This window comes from Oryctolagus cuniculus, chromosome 10 (assembly GCF_964237555.1).
Source record: "Oryctolagus cuniculus chromosome 10, mOryCun1.1, whole genome shotgun sequence".
NCBI lineage: Eukaryota > Metazoa > Chordata > Mammalia > Lagomorpha > Leporidae > Oryctolagus > Oryctolagus cuniculus.
Genome location: NC_091441.1, coordinates 56,358,551 through 56,378,343, shown reverse-complemented (window position 1 = coordinate 56,378,343; position 19,793 = coordinate 56,358,551). Strand labels below are relative to the sequence as shown.

At 42.4% G+C, this 19,793-nt stretch overlaps 2 protein-coding genes across 4 annotated transcripts in view; one reads left to right on the top strand and one right to left on the bottom strand.

Annotated features, from left to right (window-relative positions):
- Window positions 1-7,707, bottom strand: part of LOC138843927 (uncharacterized) — a 38,521-nt gene extending 30,814 nt beyond the window's left edge. The window contains exons 1-2 of the mRNA XM_070049818.1: window positions 7,614-7,707; window positions 5,046-5,170 (exon numbers count right to left, since the gene is read on the bottom strand). Coding sequence (XP_069905919.1) covers window positions 5,046-5,170; window positions 7,614-7,707 — 219 coding nt within the window. The remainder of the gene's footprint in view (window positions 1-5,045; window positions 5,171-7,613) is intronic.
- GREB1L (GREB1 like retinoic acid receptor coactivator) overlaps window positions 1-19,793 on the top strand; it is a 288,635-nt gene that overhangs the window by 29,297 nt on the left and 239,545 nt on the right. The gene's annotated exons all lie outside the window — the stretch shown is intronic.

Below are 19,793 nucleotides of genomic sequence, written 5' to 3'. Positions count from 1 at the left end.
ATATACATAAAAATCTAATAATGAAAATTAGGTTTTCTTCTATCACGATTGCATAGCTACCCAAATCTCCAGAGTCCAGCCTTTGGTATATCCTTCCTAAGATATTCTGTGCATATACTTGTATCTAGGGAAGCATTGTTTGGTTCTTTGTGTTTTCAGCTAGCTGTATTTTTCAGATTGATGAATACCTTTCTGTTACCTAGTGTGCTTCAGCAGTGGAACAGGCTGTCTTGTGGTGTAGTTGTACAATAAAGTCTGAAAGATGGGCTGTGAGGAGTGTTGAAGGGAATACCATTCTGGGTAGAAGTTTGGAATAGATGATATTGAAGGTACCCCTCTCAAATTCTATGAGACATTTGAGTACCTATCAAATGCTAAGTACTGTACATGGGAAAAATAAGTGTAGGAACTTACATTTTAGTGGAAGATAAGGTATATGCTCACATGTATTCCATCAGAGTGTATGTGAAAAATTCCATAAGACAAAATTAAGTACAACAGAGCTATACAAATAACTGTTGAATGACTCACAGAGACGACAGGAAATACTATGAGTTAAGCAAAAAGTATAGAAGCCTAAGAAAACTTTCACTTGGACCTATGACTGTACCTAAGCTGTTAGGAATTAAATTTGGTTTAACAAGGAATCGGTAAGGAGAGCAGTTTGTCATTATAGAATACTGAATACAGACACTGATAGAACAGTATGAAAGTGGAGACAAAAGAGGTTGATAGGTGGCCAGCTGTTGGGCTCTGAAGTTCAGCCTACAAGGCAGAGAAATAGAGAGATGGAGAGACAGAGAGAAAGAGAACGTCCATCCACTGGTTCATTCCCAAAGTACTAGCAATACCAGGGCTGGACCAGGCTGAAGCCAGGAGCCTGGAACTGCATTTGGGTCTCCTTATAAGCTTGCAGGGACCCAAGTACTTAATACATCATCTCCTGCTTTCCCAGGCATATTAGCAGGGATCTGGATCAAATGTGGAATAGCTAGACTCAAACAGATGCTCTGCTATGGGATGCGAGCATCCCAAGTAGAGGCTTAACCACTGGACCACAACACTTGTCCCTCACCCTGTATTTAGTGAGTAACCAAGGGCCAACTGAAAGTGTCTGAACAGGAATGTGAAAGCTCTGAATATTAGGAAAGATGACTTTAAATTATTCTATAAATGTGGGCTTGGAGTAACATGGACTTGAATATTATTGTTGAAGGAAATAGAAAGAGACTAAAGAAATAAAAGGAAAAGAGCTATAGTTTGAGTATCCCTTATCTGAAATGCTTGAGATGAGAAGTGTTTTGGAATTTGGATCTTTTTTAAAACTTGGAATATTTGTATCTGCATAATGTGGTCTCTTGGGAATGTGACCCAAGTCCAAACACAAACTTCATTTTCTCCATAAACACCTTATACACACAGTGTGAAATTAATTTTTAAAAAAATTTATGTGAGGGGACAGTGCCATGGTGTAGTGGGTAAAAGCTGCTGCCTGTGGTGCTGGCATCTCATATGGGTGCCGGTTTGAATCTCGGCTGCTCCACTTCTGATCCAGCTCTCTTCTATGGCCTGGGAAAGCAGAGGGAGATGGCCCAAGTTCTTGGGCCCCTGCACCTGCGTGGGAGACCCAGAAGCTCCTGACTCCTGGCTTTGGATTGGCACCACCTTGGCCGTTGTGACCATTTGATGAGTGAACCTGTGGATGGAAGACCTCTCTCTCTCTCTCTCTGCCTCTGCCTCTCTGCAACTCAGTCTTTCAAATAAATAAATAAATCTTTTAAAAAAATTTATTTGGCCAGCGCCGCGGCTCACTAGGTTAATCCTCCGCCTTGCGGCGCCGGCACAACGGGTTCTAGTCCTGGTTGGGGCGCCGGATTCTGTCCCGGTTGCCCCTCTTCCAGGCCAGCTCTCTGCTGTGGCTAGGGAGTGCAGTGGAGGATGGCCCAAGTACTTGAGCCCTGCACCCCATGGGAGACCAGGAGAAGCACCTGGCTCCTGGCTTCGGATCAGCGCAGTGTGCCGGCCGTAGTGCGCCGGCCGCGGCGGCCATTGGAGGGTGAACCAACGGCAAAGGAAGACCTTTCTCTCTATCTCTCTCTCTCACTGTCCACTCTGCCTGTCAAAAAAAAAAAAAAATTATTTGAAAGGCACGCGCGCGCACACACACACAAACCCCTCCTATCCACAGGTCCATTCCTCAAATGCCTGCAATAGTCAGGAGTAGGCCAGGGCTGTTACCAAAGCCGGGCTGGGGCCAAAGTCAGAAGCCAGGAACTCAATCCAGGTCTCCCATGTGATTGGCAGGAACCTAACTACTTGAGCCATCACTTGCTGCCTCCCAGAGTCTGCATTAGTACGAAGCTGGAATTAGGAGCCAGAACTGAAAATTGAACTCAAGTTCTCTGTTGTGGGATGAGGGCATCCTAACTAGCAGTTCAACAGATGGCCAAATGCATACCCCTGATGAGAATTTTATTCAATATTTTTAGTGTGCCTACTTTGTGACTATGACTTAATCACATGAGGTCAAATGTGGAATTTTCCATTTGTGGCATTATGTCACTACTCAGAAAATTTCATATTTGGAGCATTTTTGGATTTTGCATTTTATATTATGGATGGTCAATGTGTGTTTACTGCTGATTGAATTTTGGAGTCCAGGGAGAAGAACTGGTGATTCCAATTTCTCACGCCCCATTGCCTAGAAGAAAGATGTTGCTGTGAACAAAACAGGGAAGATAAAAGTTGGTGTTTTGGGGAGCGAGGTGTGATGCATTAGATTTTTTGGTTAAGGTTGAGATGATGGGGAGACATTGAGATAAAAGCTTATAATGGATGGGACTTGGAATTGTGGTCCAGTGCATGAATTCACTGCTTGTGATGCCAGCATCCCATATCAAAGTGCGAGCAAATATGGGACCACTGGTTTGAGTTCCAGCTATCCCACTTTTGAACCAGCTCTCTGCTAAGATGCCTGGGAAAGCAGCAGCAGATGTTTGGGCCCCTGCCAAGAACTCGGGCCCCTGCCACCTTGTGGAAAACCTGAAGGGAGTTCTGAGCTCTTGGCTTGGGCCTGGATGAGCCCTGGCCATTGTGGCCATTTGGGGATTGAATCACTGGACGGAAGATCTCTTTCTCTGTTTCCATCATTTTCACTCTGCCTTTCAAATAGATAAATCTTCAAAAAGTGTGTATTGAAAGTGTGGAATTAAAGTTCTTGAAAGAAATGAGAAGGGTGGATGGCAAAATCCTCAGTGCAATACCTTTAAGCCCCAGGCAGTCTCTTGTGCAGTTTTTCAAACAGATGAGCTGTTTTCCTTTGACTGAGTTCACATCAGACCCAGCTTAAGTGGGAGAGAATTGTTAACTAATAATGATGCAATGTCAAATATGGTGAGATGCACAAATGAGTATACTTTTATTGTTTGACTCAAACATTGCATTTCATTTCTATATGATATGTGTTTCTTTATATTGTGATCGACATTCATTTAAATCCTTGCATGCTATTTTGGTTATTTAATTCTGAAACAAGAGTTGTAGAATGGTGTTCTAATAAGTTAACTTCCAATACAGTATTATTATCTTTATTTTTATTAACAAATATAGTACAAGGGGACTTCAAAAGTTCATGGAAAATGCATATTATGGAAAAACTATGTACACGTTTAAAAATGCTTTTGCACCAAAATTAACTTACCTTTTAATTACATTTTTCTTGAACTTTAAAAATATGTTGATTTGGTTTTATTTATTTGAAAGGCAGAGAGACAGAGAAACGGAGACAGGCAGATTTTTCCATCTGCTAATTCATGCCTCAAATACCTGCAACAGCTACAGCTGCTTAGACTGAAATCAGGAACCCAGAACTCAAAAAGGGTCTAGTACATAGGTGGCTAGGACTCAACTACTTGAACCATCATTTGCTGCCTCCCAGGATGTACATTAGCAGGGAGCTTGAATTAGAAGCAGAGTCCGGGCCGGCGCCGTGGCTCAATAGGCTAATCCTCTGCCTGCGGCGCCGGCACCCAGGTTCCAGTCCCAGTCAGGGCGCCGGATTCTGTCCCGGTTGCCCCTCTTCCAGGCCAGCTCTCTGCTGTGGCCAGGGAGTGCAGTGGAGGATGGCCCAAGTGCTTGGGCCCTGCACCCCATGGGAGACCAGGATAAGTACCTGGCTCCTGCCATCGGATCAGCGTGGTGCGCCGGCCGCAGCTGCCATTAAGGGGGTGAACCAATGGCAAAGGAAGACCTTTCTCTCTGTCTCTCTCTCTCTCACTGTCCACTCTGCCTGTCAAAAAAAAAAAAAAAATTAAAAAAAAAAAAAGCAGAGTCCGTCTTGAACCCAAGCACTCAGAGGAATGTAGCATTGCAAGCAGTGTCTTAACCATTGCATCACATGCCTACTCCTCCATTAACTTTTTGAAGCCCTCTCATATTTAAGGAGTTGTGGCATTGTGGGTAAAGCCACAGCCTGCTGCACTACCTTATCATAATGATGCTGTTTTGTGTCTCGGCTGCTCCACTTCCAATCCAGCTCCCTGCTAGTGTGCCTGGGAAAGAAACGGAAGATGGTTCAAGTACTTGGGCCTTTGCCACCCATGTGGGAGACCTGGATGAAGCTCCTGGCTCCTTGCTTTGGACGAGCCCAGCTATAGCCAATGAAGCCATTTGGGGAGTGAACCAGTGGATGAAAGATCTCTCTCTCTCTCTCTGTCTCTCTCTCTCTAACTCTTTCTTTTCAAGTAAATAAATAAATACTTTTTAAAATATTTAGTGAATTTAGTTTATATCATATGGCATCCTATACATACCTCTGCTTTAGCAGTTTAAAATTTTTTTTGTCAGGAAAAAAAATTGTTTACTAATGACAATGTAAATACCCAATATTGTACAATGGGGAGTTTTACTGGATAATGTATCCATATATTTGTCAAGATCACTTTGTACAAACCAGAGGGAACTTTCCTTCTTGATGTCTTCCTCCTTGAACTGAGGCTTGATGCTCTGTTGCCTCTCAACCAGGAGTCTCTCCCTGTGGAACTTACTGTGTTCCTGGTCCCAGAGCTGTGAGCTTTAGTCTGGTCAGCCAAGAGCATCTTGTAGGCCTTGTCTGCCTTCAGCTTGCGGATGTGTGCCATGAGAATTTGATTGTGTTTGAACACAACACAGGCTGTGGTACGGGTGGTGTTCAGTCTTAGATTCCCAGCACCTTCTGAGCAGTTGGCACAGAATTCTCATCCTCATCCAGGCGTCCTTCTTAGGTATCTGAACATCAGCAGTCTTATTCCACCTCCTTATGCTTGCATGCCTCTCTTCTGGTGAGTCAAGGTGTTTTTCTAGCCTGGAGTTCAGAAATGGTCCGTCATGGGCCTGTGGATCAGTAGCTTATCTTTGATCTGCTTTTAGATCTGCTGGCAGGAGTTGGCATGGGTGATTTCACTGGTCTCATTGGGATCCAGGCAGATGTTCTTTTTGCCACAGTGGAGGATCCTGGAGGTCAGCCTCTTCTAAAGCCATGGCTAGGGCCTCAGTGCTTAGCAGTTTGGACAGTGAAATATTACAGGTTCCACATTCTTAATCTGGTAATAGAAATCTGAAACTTTTTGGGTACCAGAATGAAACCACAAGTGGAAAATTTCATACCTGGCCTTGTGTTACAAGTTGTAGTCAAAATGGAGGTGCACCAAAAACATTGTATAAAATCATCTTCAGACTATGTGTATATGAAACCTAAATACATTTTGTGTTTACACTTGGGTTCCTTCTCCAGTATATCTTATAATGTAGATGGATTTAGATATTCTAAAGTCCAAACAGCAAAAAAATCCAAATCTTGAAGCACTTCTGAGCTCAAACATTTCATGTGAGGGATGCTGAACCTATATTGGAAACCTCTGCAATATCCCAAATGAGAATTGTGATACACTAGGGAAAGGAAGAAGTTATTGGGGCTGGCACTGTAGAGTGGTGGGTGAGGTTGCTGCTTTCAGTGCCGGCATCCCATATGGGCACCAGTTCAAGTCCTGGCTGCTCCACTTCTGATCCAGCTCTCTGTTGTGGCCTGGGAGGGCAGTGAAAAATGGCCCAAGTGCTTGGGCCTCTGTACCACGTGGGAGACCCAGAGGAAGCTCTTGGCTCCTGGCTTCGAATTGCCTGGCTCCAGCTGTTGCAGCCATTTGGGAGTGAAACAGTGGATCGAAACCCTTTCTCTCTGTCTCTGCCTCTGCCTCTGCCTCTTTGTGATTCTGCCTTTCAAATAATGAATAAATCTTAAAAAATAAAAAAGTTATTCATCCTGAGGTGCTGGTAAGCGTGATCTTTTTTTTTTATCTTTTTTTTATTTTTGACAGGCAGAGTGGACAGTGTGAGAGAGAGACAGAGAGAAAGGTCTTCCTTTGCTGTTGGTTCACCCTCCAGTGGCTGCTGCGGCCGGTGCGCTGCGGCCGGCGCGCTGCGGCCGGCGCACCGCGCTGATCTGATGGCAGGAGCCAGGTATTTCTCCTGGTCTCCCATGGGGTGCAGGGCCCAAGCACTTGGGCCATCCTCCACTGCACTCCCTGGCCACAGCAGAGAGCTGGCCTGGAAGAGGGGCACTGGGACAGAACCGGCGCCCCGACCGGGACTAGAACCCGGTGTGCCGGCGCCGCAAGGCGGAGGATTAGCCTAGTGAGCCGCGGCGCCGGCCAGCGTGATCTTTTCTTGAAGAAGACTATTTGCTTCTCCTTTGCCTTGTTCTCTGGGAAGTTTAGAGCTTTATTTGATGCTGAACTATTTATTTATTGGTTAGTAGCTCTTGGACCTGATTTTTCTGTTGCTATTCTGTTACTTTACGTATATCATTAATTGTAAGTACTGTTGGGGAAGAGACTAAGTACAAATAAATTCAATTTATTGTAGCCATTAAGCCATTCCTAAACAGTCAAAGCCATGTCCCCTCAGCACACAGAATAATTTGAAGGTCATAGAAGGTACCCAAAAAATGTTTTTGGAATGAATGAAGTTCAACAGGGGTTCAGAAAGGTCAGGGAGACTATTTGAGCAGGACACTATTTTAAAAGTCAAAGCATGTACCTTGACTCTGAGAAATAGTTTTTTTTTTTTTTAAGATTTATTTATTTATTTGAAAGACAGAGTTACAGAAAGGCAGAGGTAAAGGGAGAGAGAGGTCTTCCATCTGCTGGTTCATTCCCCAAATGGCCACAACAGCTGGAGCTGGGCTGATCCGAAGCCAGGAACCAGGAGCTTCTTCTGGATCTCCCACATGGGTGCAAGGGTCCAAGTACTTGGGCCATCTTCTACTGCTTTCCCAGGCCAGAGCAGAGAGCTGGATCAGAAGTGGAGCAGCCAGGACTCGAATCGGCACCCATATGGGATGCTGGCACTGCAGGCAGAGGCTTAACCTGCTATACCACAGCACCGGCCCCCTGAGAAATAGTTTTAATAGACAGGGATGGGCTAATTGGTTTTTCTTTAAGGGAGGGAATCATATGAGCAGAGATATGGAGCAGCAAAAATGTGGGCCATTTCCTTGGAAGGTGAATTTTGGAGAAGCATGGGGAAGGTAGAGAGCGTGGTGAGAAGGCCTTAAACAAGTATACTTATTACTTGTTTACTATAACAAGTATACTTGTTTAAGTAAGTGATGGGTGTCCCACTACTGCTGTTCTGGTTATCATCGCTGGCCATTACTTGTCTCTTGTTTGTCATGTTGTCGAGAGTGAGGCCCAGAGTCCACACGTCTGTGGTGAGGAATTCACAAGGACATTAGGGGGCATGTTCCCACACGTCAAGTGTCCTCTCTCATCTCAATTCTTAGTTGTTGACTGTAATCCTGTACTTAGAAAAATTTAGGTATGATGTTATTTTAACCCTGCCAAAACTACAAGCAGTCTAAAGGCGGTTAGAGAACCTTAATTATTCTTTAGTTTGCTCCCTAGGGGCCCTGAACATAAACCATACTACATACATAGGCTGCTAGGACACCCCACAGGCAATGGAATATTTCACCACTTGAAGAGCATTGGCTGAGATTTGGAAGTAATAAAAAGCAAAGCTTATATTTATTAAGCATTATGTGCCAAGCATTCTGCTATGTGCCTTATACTGCTTGTGTTATTTCATCTTTGCCGCCATCCTTAAAAGTATGTGCTATGCTCTGGCCTCAGAATCAGCCCTAAAGGCACTCAGATCTGGCTGAAAAGCCCATGAGAGTATTTCAGGCATGGAAAGCCAAGACACTCTGGCAAAAAGATCTCTGTGAGTGAGATCCCAGTGGAAAGAACAGGTCTTCAAAGAGGGAGGTGCCTTTCTCTGAAGGGAGGAGAGAACCTCCACGTTGACTATGACCGTGTCTAAACAAGATAAGAGTAGGAGAACTCAAGGGGCTTCCATAGCCTTGGAAACTCATGACTGGTGCATAGGGAGATTACTGATGCCATAAACAGGAGCGTCAATTTGTAAAGTCAACAACAGGAGTCACTGTGCACTTACTCCTCATGTAGGATCTCTGTCCTTAATGTGCTGTACATTGAGGCTTAATGCTATAACGAGTACTCAAACAGTATATTTCACTTTGTGTTTCTATGGGGGTGCAAAAGGTTGAAATCTTTACTTAATGTACACTAAACTGATCTTCTGTAAAAAAAAAAAAAAAAAAAAGAAATTATCAATTCCCAACTTGACTCTCACTGGGATTAAACATGACAATAGGTCTGATCTGATTTCATCATCATTTAAAAAAAATCATCTATTATTTTTCACTTTATGTCTCTGTGTGGGAGCAAACTGTTGAAATCCTTACTTAATGTATACTAAGCTGATCTTCTGTATATTAAGATAATCGAAAATGAATCTTGATGTGAATGGAAGGGGAGAGGGAGTGGGAAAGGGGAGGGTTGTGGGTGGGAGGGACGGTATGGGGGGGGAAGCCATTGTAACACATGAGTCGTACTTTGGAAATTTATATTCATTAAATAAAAGATTAAAAAAAAAAAGTATGTGCTATGGTTACCTTCATTTTAGTAATGAAAGCTGGATAGAAACTTAGTGCCATTTAAGTTTACACAGTGAATACCTGAGCTGGGATTTGAATCCAGGCAGTCTGACTCAAAAGTATGAACTGTTAGCCAGATACTGTACTGATTTTTTAAAAATGTATTTATTTATTTGAAATTCGGAGTACACTGATTTAAAGGCAGCACATTGAGAAAAGTGTGAGAGATAAATATGTTGCTTTGGATTCAGTGGATTGTGTCAAAAAATTAAGGGTAAATGTTAAATGAATAGATTTTATATTTCAGATTTCTTGAACTGAATGGCCTTGGGCCCAGTGAGGCTTCTGTTTTGTAATTTCCACGTTTATAAATAATCAATTTTTTTAATCCTTTTAGGTGGGACATATGCTTCTCTTTTCACATGTGTCCCACATCAGCCCACAAATGTATGGCGTTGGTGAATATGTGGAATTAGAGACGCAGCCTCCAGTCATGCAGATACTTGTTTAAGGCAAGAAGAGAGGGAAAGAGATGTTGAAGTCTCTTTATCACAGAAGGAAAACCTTTTCCAGAAATCCTATTAGGTCTCCTCAGCTGGAACTAGGCTTCACTGGCCATTGCTCACTGCAAGGGAAGCTAGAAAGGTAGGGAACAGAATTTTCATGAGACACTTAGACCAATCAAAATTCTTCTCTTCAGGGCGGGTATTGTGGTACAGTGTGTTAAAATGTTGCTTGGGATGCTCGTATCCCACATGGGAGTACCTGGAATAGAGTCCCATCTCCACTTCCCATCCTGTTTCCTGCTAATGTGCCTGGGGAGCAACAGATGATACCCCAAGAATTTGAATCTCTGCTACCTGGGTGGTATACATGAATGGAGTTCCTGGCTTGACCTGGCCTGGCCTCCACTGTTGTGGACATTTGGGGAGTGAATCAGCAGATGAAAGATCCCTCCCTCTTCCTCCTCTCCTGTCTCTCTCCCTCCCTCCCTCTTTCCTCCCTCTCTGTGGTTCTAAGTTTCAAATAAACTTCTTTTAAAAAAATTCTTTACTTTGAGCTGTTTGGTACCCCAAATGAAATTGAGGTCCTGTTAGCAAAGAAGGGGTGATAGATATTTAAATGGAGACTGAGAGTATTTGTCATTGTATCACTGCCTGAAATTCTGATTGACTACACACTACCCTCAGGATGGAGTGGGTGATTTGTTTGGATAAGCTAACTGCTGTAACAAACACCCTCCAAACTTCAGTGTCTTAATTACTTGGTCACACTGCAGTCTGATGTGATTAGGTTCTTTATCCTTATAGTTGCTCAGGCATCATGGCTCCTTTCATCTTATTCTGCCGCCATCTTCCAATTCTGGACTCTTAAGGTTACAGTGCAGAGAAGAGAATCTTTGGGGATGGCACACAGCTTTTAACTGTCTTGTCCATCATGCCAGACACATTCCCTCCTGAAAACTAGGAAACATTTGTTCGTGTCTTCAAACAAGAGAGAACATGTGATATTTGTCTTTCTCAGTATGGCTATGTCACTTACATAATGATATTCAGTTGTATGAGTCTTCAAAAAGACAAAAAATACATATTATTTAAAAAGCTATGCTTTTGGATTTTAAACTTTTGTACTTTTTGATTCCATATTTCCACAAATGTTTGAAGACGCATTATATTTGCCATTGAAGACAGCCAATATAGTGGATAAAGGTGTTCTTTATAAATGTGAAAAGTGACTTGCAGAAGTGACGAGTAAATGGGCTTTTTTAGAGGTTTATTTATTTATTTGGAAGTTGGAATTACACAGAGAAAGAAGGAGAGGCAGAGAGAGGGAGAGATCTTCCGTCTGCTGGTTTACTCCTCAATTGGCCGCAATGGCCAGAGCTGCGCCGATCCGAAGCCAGGAGCCAGGAGCTTCTTCTGGTTCTTCCACATGGGTGCAGGAGCCTAAGAACTTGGGCCATCTTCTACTGCTTTCCCAGGCCATAGCAGAGAGCTGGATTGGAAAAGGAGAAGCCAGGACATGAACCGGCAGCCATATGGGATGCTGGCACTGCTGGCGGCAGCTTTACCTGCTACGCCGCAGCGCTGGCCTCAAGTAAATAGGCTTTACTGTTTACATTTTGTTTTGTTTTTTGATTTTTTTAAAAGGCATTTTTCCTGCTCTTCCTTTCAATGAAAATATGGAGATTAAAGTCTCAAGCACATAATTTCCAGAGTCGTCTTTGACCTTTCTAGACAACAAGGATTACTCTGTACCCACATTTCTTTCTGTGTCATACTGCCTCTTAGTTGTAATGACGCTGGCAGATGTCTCACTGGCCTCAAAACTCTCAAAGGGGAAAAAACTGTATAATTCATCTTTCAATCAGCAGACTCAATGATAAGGTAAATAATAAAAATGTTATTAGGAGCTAATGTGGTAGCATAGTGGGTAAAGCAACTGCCAGAGATACTGGCATCTCATATGGGCACCGGTTCAAGTCTCAGCTGTTCACTTCTGATCCAGCTCCCTGCTAATAGATGGCCCAAGTGCTTGGGCCTCTGCATCTATGTGGGAGACCTGGAAGAAGCTCCTGGCTCCTTCAGCCTGGCCCAGACCTGGCCAATGTAAACATCTTGGGAGTGAACCAGCAGGTGGAAGATCTCTCTCTCTCTCTCTGATTCTCCCTCTCTGTAATTCTGACTTTAAAATAAATAAATAATCTTTTTAAAAAAGATTTTATTTATTTATTTGAGAGGTAGAGTTATAGACAGTAAGAGGGAGAGACAGAGAGAGAGAGGTCTTCCTGCTGTTGGTTCACTTCCCAGATATCTGCAACGGCTGGAGCTGCACGGATCTGAAGCCAGGAGCCAGGTGCTTCCTCCTGGTCTCCCAGGTAGGTGCAGGGGCCCAAGCACTTGGGCCATTTTCTACTGTTTTCCCAGGCCATAGCAGAGAGCTGGATTGGAAGAGGGGCAGCCAGGACTCGAACTAGTGCCCATATGGGATGCCGGTGCCATGGCACTGGCCCCAATAAATAAATCTTTTAAAAAATGTAATTAATGACAAAATGAGTAAATGTACATATGAATGTACCAATAATAAAACTTCAGGCCTGCGCCGTGACTCAATAGGCTAATCCTCCACCTGCGGCACTGACACAGCAGGTTCTAGTCCTGGTCAGGGCGCCGGATTCTGTCCTGGTTGCCCCTCTTCCAGTCCAGCTCTCTGCTGTGGCCCAGGAGTGCAGTGGAGGATGGCCCAAGTGCTTGGGCCCTGCACCCCATGGGAGACCAGGAGAAGCACCTGGCTCCTGGCTTCGGATCAGCACGGGGTGCCGGCTGCAGCGCGCTGGCCATGGCGGCCATTGGAGGGTGAACCAACGGCAAAGGAAGATCTTTCTCTTTGTCTGTCACTCTCACTGTCCACTTTGCCCGTCAAAAAAAAAAAAAACTTCAATTCAGACCAAAAGGACAAAGGACTAGTTTGGAATTCACAAAATTTAGGGTTTTCATCAAACATTTTTCTCTATAGCAAAAATGATAATTTGAACTCATTGCTTTCAAGTAGTTAACATTTGTAGTAATTATTTAATAATATCTAGTTCTATGAAGATGATTATGAGGTGAATTAATATATGTCATACTTACTATTTTAATTTTCTGTTCATTAATTCAACCAATATTAAAATGAGTTCCTACTGAAACAGAACACACTAATGAATACACTAGCCTCTATGTTAACTAGATGATTTTATAATTGAAATGAGGTCTAGAGAGGGAAAGAGTAGCCAGGAGTATGCAATTGATCTTGAAGAGGTCAGGAGGGTTTGAGGAGGTACTGCCTGTGTAGAAAAGGAGGTACTGCCTGTGTGGAGAAGGAGGTACTGCCTGTGTGGAGAAGGAATAGTGAGACATGGCCAGGAGGAGGACTGGAGAAGAGCACTGCAGAGTGTGACAGGCCTGGGGGAGTCCTGGACAGGCCTGAGGAACACAGAGAGGCCAGGGCTGTCCGCCTAACGGGGCTGGGACGAGGCCGAGAGTTAGGCACCAGCCAGAGCCCCTGGGCTCCTAGACTGTGCTAAAGACATTAAACCCTTGCTTTAATGCATTAACACATGAAATTTAAAAGAAGAAAAGAGAATGTACTATTTCAGACAGCAGCATGTAACAAACTCTGAGCCTGACTTTTTAGCTGTCTTTATGCATTTTGGAACAAAATATATAAATACTTATTTCTTAGTCCTTTTGGGCTGCTATAAAAATTGTACCATATACTGGGTAGCTTATGAACAACAAATATTTATTTCTCACAATTCTAGACACTGGAGAGTCCAGGCTAAAGGCGCCAGCAGACTGATTGTGAAAATCTGTTTTCTAGTTCATAGACAGTACTTCTGTGTCCTCACATGATAGAAGGGGCGAGGTTGCTCTCTAGTGTTTCCCTGTATTTAAAAAAATTTTTAAAGATTTATTTGTTGAGAGACAGAGTGTGTGAGACAGACCTCCCATCCTCTGTTTCATTCCCCAAATGCCCGCCACTGTGGGCTTGTGGTTGGCAGGAACTCAGTCCAGGTCTCCTTTGTGGGTGGCAGGAATCCAACTGCTTTGATCCTTTACCACTGCTTCCAGGATCCGCATTAGCAGGAAGCTGGAATTGGGAGCTGGAGGCAGGCATTGAACCCAGGCGCATGGGGGTCTCCTATGAGGAGGACTCTACCATGACCTAGTTAAAACTATCACCTGGGAGATTAGAATTTCAACAGATGAATTTTGGACTAACACATAGCAACCATAGCAAATACCATCACAGCCGTGTATCACATCACAATGTTTCAGTCAATAGTAGACTGCATATGTGACAGTTGTCCTGTAAGGGTGTCATAGAGCTGAAAATTTCTCACCAACTAGTGATGTGGTAGCTTTAAAAATTCATCACACAAGGCATTACTCACATGTTTGTTGTGATACTGGCGTAGATAAACCTACTGTGCTGCTAGTTGTACAAAGTACGACATGTATAATTATATATTATTTAATAATATGTGATTTATGTATTTACTATACTTTTTTTGCTAATATTTTAGAGTATACTTCTACTTATGTATTAAAAAATACTGTAAAGCAGTTGCTGTGTTAGGCCAGCAGCAGCCTCTTTTTTGTTTTAAAGACTCATTTATTTTATTTGAAAGTCAGAGTTAGAAAACAGCCACACTGGGTGATTGACCTATACCATCTGGGTTTATGTAAGCACATTCTGTGACATTCACACAAAAAAATTGCCTAGGGATGCTCTTCTGAGAATATATTCCCATTACCTAATGAAGTGACTTATGACTACGTATCATATATAAAACCAATAAATATAATTTTTATTTTTAACTTAAAAATTATACTTGTAAGAATAAAAAAATTAAAGTGAAAAATGTTGATTATATCTCATGAAGAGAAGGAAGGAAACTGAGCTAGATTGAGAGAAATGTGATGAAAGATGGAGTTAATCAAGTGAGGAAAAAGCAGAGTTTGATCTCAATCTCACTTTTTTGATCAGAATAATTTCCAGGTAAATTAAAGAAAAAATAATAACAGCTAACATTTATTTAAATTATCTGTGTATCAAGCCAATTTAAGCACTTTTTTTCTAGTGTATGTATTTTACTCATGTTATTCTTGGAGCAGCTCTGTAAATTAGGAGTTCTTTTTCTCCCATTTCACAGTTGAGGTAGCAGAGGCTTAACGAGATAATGAGAACCACTGCGGATGTCAGCAATCTGGCATCAGAGTCTGTTCTCATCTAACACATCACACTACCTCTTAAAGTTCTAGGGGGAAAAAAGGAGGTGAATATTTACATAATGGTAGTGTAGGGAAGATCATCCTAACCACTATTGCAAAGCCAAGAACAGGGGAAAGCATGAACTATATGCATACACATTTATTTAAACTTTTACATAATTCTCAGCTATCCAGAACAAAAAATATAAACAAAAAGAAAAGCAGCCTTGGCAATAATAAACTGTTAATACTCTGTGTATAAGGCATTCTTACAATCAGTAAGAAAGAACAAATTCCTCAAAAGAAAAAAGTCTAGGGGGCCTGCGTTAGAAGAGAGTTACAGAGAGAGGTCTTCCATCCACTGGTTCACTCCCCAAATGGCTGCATCCGCCAGAGCTGAGCTGATCCAAAGCCAGGAGCCAGGAGCAGAGAGCTGGATTGGAAGAAGAGCAACTGGGACACAAACCGGTGTCTATATGGGACTTAGCCCACTATGCCACAGTGCCAGCCCCTGGCCTAACCTTTCTTCTCTCACTTCAGCACCCTCTCTGAAAATGAACTTGCCTTGTACAGAGAAAATGGAGGCCTTTGTGAGCTGTGTACTGAGCCCTATCCTCTTCTTATCCCTCAGAGTGAGGAATCCATTTGTGATACTTTCTTCCTGCTTTATTATAAATATGTTGCCTCCAAAATGTTTTCTTTCCTGTAGCTTATAAGAGTAAAAAAAATCATTAAGGCATTGCCAAATCCAATATTTATATTGAAGTACTTAGAAAAGTGCACTTTGCCACATCACTGAAAACCCCTTCTCCATTTAAAGAAAATATGACATATTAGAAAATTTGGTAAAAAGGGAAAAAGAGCATCAACAATTCCACCAATTTCACACAGTTTTTACAAAAATATAGTTTTCTTTCACAATTGTAATTGTATATGCAATTTTGTATTCTTTTAAAATCAATATTTCACTCATGGATATTTTTCTGTGATGTCACTAATTATAATTTTATTGCATGTAATCCCATCTAATTATATACCATAATTTATTTAACCATTTACCCACTGGATAATTTAAATGAGATTCTAGTTTCTTACTTCGTATTTATGGACCCTTCTCCACTCTCTGGTTTACTCCCCAAATGCCTGCATCGGCTGGCCAAAGCTAGCAGCTGGGAACTCAATCCTGGTCTCCTACTGGTAGGGAATGACCCAGTCATCATCTGCTGTATCCCTGTCCTGCCCCAGATGCATTAGCAGGAAACTGGGTTGGGAGCAGAGTTGCTGGGAACTTGAACCAGGCACTTCAATATGGGATGTGTGTGTCAGGTGGTGACCTAGCCCATTGTACCACAATGCCTACTCTTGTACTTTTTTCTAAGGGTGAATTTCCGAAAGGAAAAAATTGCTCAGTTCAAAGTGATACTTTTAGATACTTAATATCTTAAAGATCTTTCAAAGGTTCTTAAAATTTATAGTTCTCTTTAGAATAAAAGAGCTGACTGCTGTGGCCAGAGAGTGCGGTGGAGGATGACCCAAGTGCTAGGGCCCTGAACCCCATGGGAGACCAGGAGAAGCACCTGGCTCCTGCCTCCGGATCAGCGCGGTGCGCCAGCCGCAGCGGCCATTGGAGGGTGAACCAACGGCAAAGGAAGACCTTTCTCTCTCTCTCTCTCTCTCTCTCTCTCTCTCACTGTCCACTCTGCCTGTCAAATAAATAAATAAATAAATAAAATATAAGAGCTGGAGCCAGCATTTGGATATAACGGATAAAGGTGCCACCTGAGACCCTGGCATCCCATATGGATGTCAGTTTGTTTCCCAGCTGCTCCACTTCCTGTCAATCTCCTGGATAATGGCCTGGGAAAAACAGCAGAAACACGGCTCCTGGCTCATGGCTTTGGGCTGGCTCAGCCCTTGCCACTGCAACTACTTGGGTAGTGAACCAATGGATGGAAGATCTCTCTCTCTCTGTCTCTCCCTCTCTGTAATTCTGACTTTCAAATAAATAAGTAAATCTTTAAAAAACAGTATTAATTTCACTGCCAATTTAGCCAATTTTTAAGAATACTTCATTTTATTTTGTTAATAGACTATTTCTACAGCAGTTTTAGATTTATGGAAAAATGGAGCAGAAAGTACAGAGGGGTACCACATACCCAACTTCTGATTGTTACATTAGTGAGGACATTTGTTACAATTGATGCATATTGATACATTATTACTCACTAAAGTCCATAGTTGATGTTAGTGTTTACTCTTTGTGTTGTCCATTTTATGGGTCTTGACAAATGTGTAAGATCATATATTTACTATTACCATATTATACAGGGTAGTTTCCCTGTCCTAAAAATCCCTGTGCTCCACCAATTCACCTGTCTTCTCACTAAGTCCTGAACAACTGTAGATCTTTTTACTCTCTGTAAAAGTTTCAGCCTTTTCCGGAATATCATACATAGTCATGTACAGTGCAACAGCATTTTGGCCAATGAGAGACTGCACATATCACCACAGCCCTGTAGATCATGTTGCTAGTGATGTCACAGCAATTGTAGTTGTGTAAGGTCTGTCTACAATGCTTGCCCTTTGATACATTTCTCAGAATGCATGCCCATCATTAAGTGACACATAACTGTAATTGGAATCATACAGTAGGTAAGCTTTTCAGGTTGGTTTCCTTCTCTTAGCAATATGCATTTAAGTTTCCACCATGACTTTCTGTGACTTGTTAGCTCATTTCTTCTTTTTTGTTAATTTTTATTTGACAGGTAGAGTTATAGACAGTGAGAGAGAGAAACAGAGAGAAAGGTCTTCCTTCCGTTGGTTCACTCCCCAGATGGCCACTACGGCTGGCGCTGTGCTGATCCGAAGCCAGGAGCCAGGTGCTTCTTCCTGGTATCCCAAGCGGGTGCAGGGGCCCAAGCCCTTGGATCATCCTCCACTGCCCTCCCAGGCCACAGCAGAGAGCTGGACTGGAAGAGGAGCAACTGGGACTAGAACCCGGTGCCCATATGGGATGCCAGCGCCGCAGGTGGAGGATTAACCAAGTGAGCCACGGCACTGGCCCAGCTCATTTCTTTTTATCAATCAATAATATTGCATTGCATGGATATTGAAGGACATCTTGGTTGCTTCCAGTTTTAGCATTTATGAATAAAGCTGCTGTAAACATTTAAGTGCAGATTTTTTTGTGTAGACAGAAGTCTTCACCTCGATTTGGTATGTGTTCTTCTACCTATTATTGTTTTATACTTGTATTATTTTCTCTTCTGTCTCTGAATATATTAATAAAATAAATGTTTAAGCATTTTTCTCTGTGCAGTTTCTGTATTCTCCTTGTTGCCTTTGGTTTGTTTGTTTTGGTCTCCGTTTCTGAAATGCTTCATGGTGCCCCCAAAAAACTGATAAGAAGCTCTGATCATGTGAGATTCACTTCAGACAAGTGACCACTCCCACTATGTTACACCTTATTCCGTAGATTAGATTCTACAGAGAAAAATCTTCTGTCCTCTCATCTTGATAATATAGGACCAATTCTTGTTTTCTTGAGAGCTGAGTTGCAGAAGAGGCCTGGAGGTGGGTGCACTCAGCCTTTGGTTTATGGTAGTAGTCCTTTCCAGTCATCCGTGCTTTCCCTGTCTGTGGCTTCAGTTATCTGAGGTCAACTGTGGTCTGAAAATATTAAATGGAAAATTATAGAAATAAATAACTCATCAATTTCAAATTGCATGCCATTGTGAGTATCATGATGGAATCTCTTGCCACCTGCTCAGTCCCATCTGAGACATGACACATCCCTTTGTTCAGAATGTCCTGCTGTATACACTGTCTACCTCTTACATTTAGTAGCTATCTGAGCAACTGTCAGTCTTGCAATGCACGTGTTCAAACAACCCTCATTTTACTTAACAATGACCCCAAAGCACAGAGGTAGTGATGCTGGCAATTTTATTACAGTATATTGTTATAATTGTTTTATTTTATCATTAATTGCTGTTAATCTCTTACTGTGTCTAATTTATTTTTAAATTTATTTTATTATTATAAAGAGAACCGATTTCATAGACATAATTCTAAGAAGAAAACCATACTTCCCCTTCCTCAATCCCCCTTCTTTTCTTTTTACTTTAATTTTTGCAACAATATACTTTCAACTTACTTTATATTCACGGGCTTATAAATTAAGCCTTTTGGATAGGAAAGAGCATAGAATATGTGCTTTGGTATGATCTGCAGTTTCAGGCACCCACTGAGGTTCTGGAATGTATCCCGTTCAGATAAGGGGAACTCTGTATATGTTCATCTAATCTTCCTGTTTTGGCAGTGGCACCCCCATCCCTTACTATGCCTGTTCAGTTTTCTGCAGAGTAAGGGGAGGTATAGTTGCCTGTTTGGAATTAGAGAAGGAGTCTGGGGATTTATCTGATTCATAAAAGATATTTTCAGTTAATCCTCCTAATTCCAGCCTCACCTTTATCCCTAAACATCGAACCTGAGCTGGAGCTGTCTTTGGAGTGGGCGTGGGACTTATTATGTAAATCTGGTTATGTCTAAGCCTCCCCACTGCTGAGTTGGGATTCAGCTTGTGTGATTCTACAGCATCAGTTGTTGCTTTCCCATCTGCTTTCAAGTTTATAAACTTGTTGCTTATTTCCTTTGCTTCTGTTCCCTTTTGCTTTTATGATTTCATACATTTAAAAAGCCCTTTATGGGGTCGTTGCTGTGGTGTAGTGGGTAAAGCTGCCACCTGCCGTGCTGGCATCCCATGTGGGCTCTGGTTTGAGTCCTGGCTGCTTCACTTCTGATCCAGCTCTCTGCTATTGTCTGGGAAAGCAGTGGAAGGTGGTCCCTGCATCCATATGGGAGACCAAAAAGAAGCTCCTGGCTCCTATCTTCGGTTTGGCCTAGCCCTGGCCATTGTGGCCATTTGAGGAGTGAACTAGCAGATAGAAGACTTCTCTGTCTGCCTCTCCCTCTGCCTCTCTGTTACTCTTTCAATGCTGGCATTGTCTCACAGAGGGTTAAACTGATGCTCATGACACTGACAC